At 42.3% G+C, this 8,315-nt stretch overlaps 1 protein-coding gene across 1 annotated transcript in view; it reads right to left on the bottom strand.

Moving 5' to 3' along the window:
* Window positions 1-771: 771 nt before the first annotated feature.
* The window catches only part of OTOL1 (otolin 1), a 31,012-nt gene continuing 23,468 nt past the window's right edge, over window positions 772-8,315 (bottom strand). Inside the window, exons 7-8 of the mRNA XM_059731104.1 lie at window positions 4,579-4,650; window positions 772-2,325 (exon numbers count right to left, since the gene is read on the bottom strand). Of these exons, the coding sequence (XP_059587087.1) occupies window positions 1,427-2,325; window positions 4,579-4,650 (971 nt within the window). The 3' untranslated portion in view covers window positions 772-1,426. The remainder of the gene's footprint in view (window positions 2,326-4,578; window positions 4,651-8,315) is intronic.

The following is an 8,315-nucleotide window of genomic DNA, read 5'->3' as shown; positions in this document are numbered from 1 at the left end:
CACCATCACCCCTGGTTTGGTGTCTATATTGAGTTCTAATTCAGTTTTGATTTGGTTTAATGATTTCTAAATTTGGAGATTAATTGTTTTTGTTTCCTTGATGCTCCTAAATTATTTTCCAGTTGGGGGAAAGGGACAAGGGGATAGGAGGAAAAGCCTTTTAATTTCCTTTTTTTTTTTTTCATCTTGTGTGTTCACTGAAGAGTGCTGTGTTTGAGATTGTATCACACTGAATGAGTGGTTCACAAGAAGCTTTTGCTCCCAGGATCGAAGATGCATTATTGGTTATTCTTTTGAAAGCATGACTTGTGTAACCATGAGACTTCCTAAAGAATGGTAGTCTGAGCACCCTTTCTTAGGAGAGAGGAATCTGTGACATCACTTCATGGTAATAAGAGCAATCACAACAGTTCTATATATCATGTTGAATCTACCAAATATTTTCCTGAAATTCTAGAAAGGGTTTAACAGTTAATCAGTGTGAGGGAAGGAATTAATCACCTGCTGCCCAGTACTACTTAAGTTAATCAGGAAGTGGATCCATTATCCAAATAATTAACTGAATTCCATATTTCTGCTTTCCTAAATACAGTTTGGCTTGGTGAAGGAGTTTAAAAAAATGCCCATTCTGAATGTCCATGTTTATTAAACATTCAGAAAACCATAGGACTTTTATGATCATAGTTCCATCAACTGTTATGTTGTGAAGCAGCACATTGATGATATGTTTTTTTTCTGTGTAATGCAAACAAAAAGTAGGTTAGGCAATCATCTTAATTTATTTTTGAATGTTAGAAAGATGCTAAGGCCTCATAAATACAATAGTAATTTGAACAGATATATTATATCAACTTTGTTCAATCAGTGTAAAAGCCTACGTCAAACATTTATTTCATGCATTACCAGGTAGAAAGTACTACATAAGTCTGGTTTGGTGAGCAAACATTTTTAAATCTATTAATATGATTTGGAGAAACCTACTACTTGCAATTGTATCTGATTAATCTTTATGAGTCAAATGCTACAATCCTTATCTAAAACCCCAAAATTCAATATCTTCAATGGTGACTCCCACACAAGTTTTGACTGTGTAAGGACTGCAAGATTTGGCTTTATCTGAATAAACTAACACCATGAATTTCAATGTGTAATTTTAATAAGTCAGTTCTCTAGCAGGACTGTGAAGACCCCTGCCTGTATGCACTAGAGTAATATTTCTATGCATGATCATAGCTATTAAGCACATGCAGAGAAGCAGGCTCCACCTCTTGGGTCTGTTTAATTAAAATTAATCAGTTTATTACAAATAAATTATTTTTATAAAAAGATTATGAAATCTAATTTACTAAAGTGACACTTCCTTTCTCTTTTTTTGACAGTCAGAATTAAAGAAATGTCTCTTGAAAATGTGTTTAACACCATAGGTTTATACTAGAGTCTCAAAAACATCATCTGGATACAAAAGAAAGCCTGTAAATATGCTGTCATCCTCAGCGCTGACATAAACCCCATTCCAATCCCGTGCTACTTCCAACCAAACCTGATCCCCTGCATTTAATTTCAAAATAATCAAGAAAGATGCCTGATCTATTTCTTGACCATACAAGGTTTCCCGAGTTTTGACCATCTTCTTATTTTGTGCCACAAGGCTTATTCGAGCGGGCCGACCTCTGACTGTCAGGTGGTAAGTGAAGACATATGCTCCAGGAATGCTGCAGTTGAACTTTCCTGTGGAAGGATTATAATCTTCCTGGTCATTGTACAAAATCTTGTCAAATTTAATGGGTGTGTTTGGGGGTGGGAAAGGCTTTGACAAGCTAGCACTGAAAGCTGATCTTGGGACTTTTGAATTGTCACCCTTGGAACCTTTGACACCTCTGGCACCTTTCTTTCCAAGAGCTCCCCGGGCTCCTTTGCTCCCAGGAATTCCTTTTGGCCCAAGAGGTCCCATCATACCAACTGGCCCCAAGTCTCCTTTTTCACCCTTACTGCCAGGTGCACCCTTTTCTCCTTGTTTCCCATCTGTACCATGAATGCCCTCAACTCCAATATCTCCTTTGCTGCCCTTTTCACCTTTCATTCCAACTTCCCCCTTCTCCCCCTTTTCCCCTCTCTCCCCTGGCTCTCCACAATGCCCCTTTTCACCCATATCTCCCTTTTCTCCTTTATCTCCATTTTCCCCATCTAACCCTGGTAACCCCAACTCTCCCTTATCTCCCTTCTCTCCTTTGGTCCCATTATCACAAGTGTCCCCTTTTACTCCTTTTTGTCCTTTAATGCCAGGAAGGCCATGGTTTCCTTTATCACCTTTAGCTCCAGTTTCACCTGGAAAAAAAAAAGAAGCAAATAATAATAAAAAATAAACACTAGGCAAGTGGTAGAACTAGCTTTGGATTCATCATTGACATGTCAGATTTTAGCAGGAGCAGATGTAAATGTTAGATACTCTGGATAAGAACATTAAAAAAAAGAAAGCCAGAAATAGTGGTCAGTTTTTTAAATGTAGTTGTCATGAAAATGAAGCTTGACATACAGCGGGGGGAAAAATTAACTAAATATGCAATACCTAGACATGAGTCCATATTGATAGAGGGTGAGGTTCTCTAGCACTATGTGGCTCCTGGTGTGATTTGATCTTAAAGCCATTTTAACTAGGCAAAATAAAATTGTCCCACATGATGGTAATCATCTACTGGTTTGAACCTAAACAGAACTTCTTACACTATATATTTACCAGCTATTAAGACAGCAAAGAGAAAAGGCTGTGGCTGTATGCAAGGGGATGTGGCAAGGACAACTTTGCATTATGCTGAACCTTTGGGCTTGGGACAGACATTCAAAAAGCCTAAGCTTGAATTGATTTAATCTTTGCAGGTTAGTCTAACCTGACTAGGCTTAACTGGTTTGTAACTGCACAGACATCCCCTCTGGACTGAAGAAATGCAGGCTAGAAGTTGGGGGGGGGGTAGAGCAGCCCTCTTTTCCCTTCCATAGTGCTTAGCTGAGGGAGGGCATGGCCAGGCCCAGGCAAGATGCTCTGATTAAGGAAGGTTCTCCCCTCCCCCCGCTCCTGACAAGCCCAGCAGGGAGTTGATAAACACAGTGTTTATCTTCCCGTACTTAGTGTTTATGAGCCCATAAAAACAACAACAGCCTTCTCCATTAATTCAAACTCTTAAACAACTTTTTCCAAGGGAGGAAATGGGGGACATTACCAGCTACATGTTGATTAGCCCCAAAAAGCCCTAAGCCAACACTGTCCTGTCTGCCTTTCTCAGCTCTCCCAAAGCACAGACTGTAGCCAGCATGTGGTATGCTAGCTAATGCTGAGAGGTGTCTGTATAAGGCAGGGAAATGGGGTGGGGAAGCAGGAGGAAGCCAGGCAGACCCCACTGTACCTGCAGTCTCTGCCAGAGCTGCAGCCAGGGAGCAGAGGGGTGGGGCCAGCTCTGCTGAGCTGGAGCAGAGAGCAGAGCCCCTCCCAGAGCTGCAAGGCATCTGGGATGCTGGAAGATTCTGATTTAACTTAAACCAGGAAGGAGTCTGGGACAGACACTGCATAAACCAGTTTGACCCAAATCAGTTAAGTCTGATACTACATTCAACCAGGTTTATTTCAAACCAGTTTCATCCATTCTCAAACTGGCTTATCTGCACTGAGCATCTGTTCTGTTACAGGTTTAGACCAGTTTCTAATCACTTAAACTGGTTTATGTGTAATGTCTGTCCCTAGCCTTGTTGTTTTTCCAGCACACTCCTCCCATTGCTTATGTTACAGCAACTCAAGTCTGCTCTATCACAGTACAAGGGAACTTGTCTTTACATAGCAACAGCAGGAGCGATGGAATAGAAAGTAGTTTTTGCCTTTTTTGCTTTCCTGTGTTTTTTATGTAATTTAACTGCCCCTTAGGATCCAATCTAACGGAGGGGAGGAGGCGGAGAGGGGTTCCCATCGCTGTCTCAAAGTTTTATCCTGTCTCAAAGTTGCTTTTTGCTGAAAAATAATTTTCCTTTCTGCACAATGTGCTAAGTTTGTACAATTCCTATCTTCAATATATTTTCCTCTGGGAAACTGCTCCCTTATAAGAGCTTCTTCCTCTGTGTGTGCATATACACACCTATATACACACACATGCATATTCACTCACTCCTCTGAATATGACTTAATAGTTTGGCTGAGTAATCAAAAGATATTGCCTGGATAGTTTGTACCAGCCAGTTGTATCCTCTTCCAATCATATGTTAGAAAAAACTACAGTTTATGCTGTACATATACTTGACAAAATAAAACGATCAAATGATCAAAACTGCACCATAGTTCAGTAGCTATATACCATAACCATAGGTCAGTAGATAATAAATATAAAAAATGTAACTTCAGTGAAGTTACATTTATTAGTTGTTTTCCTGTCCTAACTTATGCACAGTTCCTGCTGCCTATAGTGAGCATTTTTCCTGAATAAGAACTGAGTAAAATCTAAGAACAGATTTCCAGATATTTCCCAATAACAGAAAACCAAAATAAATATGGAAATAGAGCAGCATTCTTAAGTACTCAAGATATACCTGGTTACATACCTGGTTCTCCTGGTTTGCCTGGATACCCTGGAATTCCATTTGTTCCTTGGTCACCATGTTCTCCTTTATCTCCTAAAACATTATTGACATTAATATGCTGGTCGGGTTGTTATTTGTGACACAACCTCTATTACACAAAATGTGATTTATTCTATGTGTGTGTCTCTCTCTACTTTAATAAAAACAAACTTAGGGAACTACAGTTCCAAGGATTTCTTGAAAACCCTGAGCTGAAGATTCACTCAGGGTTTTCGCAGCAATCAACATCACATTGTACATTCAGAATTGCCCAATTCATCCTAATGCTTAAGAAACAAATATACTGTACATTGTCAGTGATATCTGACAGTGATGGCAAATAATGATTTTCATGACCAGCTAGAGAAGCTAATAGCCATCGTATTAAGTAACATTAGTTTAGGCCTACAGCACTAGAAAGTTTTAATCCAGAGGTGATATCATAGAAAATAAATTATATGATAGTCTTTTGTCATTTCTCCTCCCTTTCTGAAAAAGGTGTTCAAATACATTGAGATCTAAATCTTATTTCCTTGTATATGTAGCTTTTGGCACTTACAGTTTGTGATAAGCTCTGTGCATACAAGATTGCACACGTATTCATTAAGGTTGCACTTGTCCCAAACTAAGTCCCAAAATGTTTGTCACAGAAAAGCCACAACCAGCACATGCTAGATGCCAGAAAGGTATGGTCCTTCCACCTTTTCCACAGCAGCCTAGTGGTTAGGTCACTTGCCCAAAGAACAGGAGACCCAGGATTTAGGCCTAGTCAGCCAGGGGGTGTTGAACCTATATCACTTACTCACTAGCAAAGTGCTCTAAACACCAAGCTGCAGGTTTGGCATTAGTCCTCTAACCTGCCATTTGAAGCTAGCTCACTTCACTTTGCATTTACTGTTCTTCAACTAAAAAGGAAAAAGCGCTCTGAAGAAGTTTCTGCACCATTGGGTACAGGTAGAATAATTTGCTGGGAAGCCCAAGATGTAAATTCAATCTTTCTGCTTCTTGAGAATATAAAACCTATTCTCTGGGCAGTTGTCTGACTCCTGAGCTATTGAGCTAAAAGGTGGGAGCACCCTCCCCACTCTCACCAAACTGCAGTTATGGAGCTGCGTATATATGCCAGTTACATAGATAAATGAAAGAGGGTTTAGCCTTCAGTGCTTATAGAAGACAGATTAACAGCACCTGCTTCAGCAAAACATAGTGTATGCAAATGCCATGCAAGCAACTCTTCAGTTCTGCCAGTATAGCTCAGTTTCCCTCTGCTGTTCCAATACCCTGAAACTTTGGACAGAAGCAGACAATTGAGCTGAATTGTGCCCAATGCATCAGAAATCTAATATGATGATCATACTCATTCCCTCATAAGATATAGATACAGATCTCCAAGGTAAATGATTAAAACAATCAATAACCACCCACACAAACCACACTGTAATCAGCATAGGCACTGAAGGGGGTACATAGCCTGATGGAGAACTTGTGCTTATTGCCAATATGGTATTATTAACCAGGGAATAAGCTTTTCTGCAGTATTTATAGGATGTCTGAGTGCTGTTACTCTGGAGGACTCATCCTTCACTTTGATATTGCACACAAGTCTCTGAGTCCATTTTACCTACAGTAACCATGACTAAGAGAAGTGATCATTCCAGTGATAGTTTGACAGGCTAAGACATCACAGAACTGCAAACTAGACAGCATCTCTTTGAATAATATCTCTTTTCTTAATAAAGACATTTTTAAAGAAATTTTGGATGTATGCTTTCTCTGTGTACAAGACAAGAGCTAGAACACTGTGGGCACATGCAGTTGAGCACAGCCATGCGGTATGTGGTGCCGCCAACATGTGTCAAGCACCACATACCAGACATTCAGGTGTTCTACGCACTGCAAGGGAGCACTGCTCATGTGTGCACTGCTCCACTTTTATTTCTGCAGGGTTTTTTGATCCCTGGATATTGAGGGGTCAAAAAGACCTGTGGGGGGGAAAAGCCAGAGCAGCACACACACAAGAAGCATGCACTGCTCAAAGAAGGAGCAAACCCCCCAGAGCTGTGCTTTAGCTGCCAGCCAGGCTCCACCCAGCAGGATCACCACTGCTGCAGCCCCAACAGGCTTCCAGACCCCCAGGTAATGCTGCTGGGGCCATGCATGGCACAGGCATTCCCGGGGGACAAGCAGCTGAAGCACAAGGTTCATCACTGCTACTTGTCCCTGGGGAACCAAACATCCACACTCGTCTGGACATGGCCAGTGGGTGCACCTACACAAGCAATGAATTTCATAGATTTCACAGACATTAGGGCTGGAAGGGACCTGTACGATAACTGGGTCCAGCCCCCTGCCCAAGGAGCAGGAAGTCAGCTAGGGTCAAAAGATCCCAGCAAGATAAATGTCCAAATGTTTCTTGAAAGTGTCCAGAGTAGGTGGTTGCACCACTTCTGGGAGAGTCTGTTCCAGGCCTTGGGGGCTCAGACAGTAAAGAAGTTTTTCCTTATGTCCAGCCTAAAACGGCCTTGCAGGAGTTTGTGACGATTGGACCTTGTCATCCCCTGGGGTGATCTGGTGAACAGGTGTTCCCCCAGATCCTGATGCACACCTCTTACGTACTTACACACTGCCACCAAGTCACCCCTAGCCTGTGCTGCTCCAGGCTGAAGAGTCCTATAGCATGCAGCCTCTCTTCATAAGGCCTCTCTCTTGCCCTCTGATCATGTGCATGGCTCTCCTCTGGACTCTTTCAAGCTTCTCCATGTCCCTCCTACATTGTGGAGCCCAGACTTGGATGCAGTACTCCAGCTGTGGCCTTGCCAAGTACAGCGGGATGATGACATCCTGGGTCTTGCTCAAGATGCATTGGTAGATGCAAGCCAGTGTTTTGTTCACTTTGCCAGCTGCGGTATCGCATTGGTGGCTCATATTCATCTTGTGGTCAATCATGACCCCAAGGTCTCTTTCAGTTATTGTTCATAGATTCATAGGCTTGTAAAGCTGGAACAGACCTTGGAAGATCATTGGGTCCAGCCCCCTGCACGAAGCAGGAAAGTTAACTGGGGATCAGGTGACCCCAGCAAGGTGACTGTCTAGTCTCCTCTTGAAGATTTCCAGGGTAGGCGATTGCACCACCTCTAGAGGGAGCTTATTCCACAGTCTGGACACCCTGACTGTGAAGTTTTCCCTAATGTTGAGCCTGAATTGATCTTCCAGGAGTTTGTGTCCGTTACTCCTGGGTTTCCTCTCAGGTGCTCTGGTGAACAGTTGCTCACCGAGCCCTTGATGCACTCCCCTAGTGTAGCAGTAGCTAGTGAGTGCTAGCAAGTGTAGCATTGGTGCTAGCGAGTATAGCATTGCTAAGCCTTTAAGTGTGATGTGGGTTTTTATTCCCAAGGTGGGGCACCTTGCATTTCTCCATATTGAATGCCATCAGATTTTCATCTGCCCACCTTGCAAGCCTATCAAGGTCGGCCTGGATCACCAGCCTATCCTCAAGTGTGGACATTCTTCCCCAAAGTTTGGTGTTGTCAGCAAACTTGGCAAGTCTGCTTTTGACACCAGTGTCCATGTTGTTTATGAAGACATTAAAGTGTAAAGGTCTGAGAACAGAGCCTTGGAGAATGCCACTAGTCACTGAGTGCCAGGTTGATCTGTTTCTGTCACCTACCACTCTCTGGGTCCAACCTCAAAGCTAGTTCTCCAGCCACCAGACTGTGGAG

Source organism: Alligator mississippiensis, chromosome 7 (genome assembly GCF_030867095.1).
Source record: "Alligator mississippiensis isolate rAllMis1 chromosome 7, rAllMis1, whole genome shotgun sequence".
Taxonomy (NCBI): Eukaryota; Metazoa; Chordata; order Crocodylia; family Alligatoridae; genus Alligator; species Alligator mississippiensis.
This window is presented reverse-complemented; position numbering and strand designations above follow the sequence as displayed.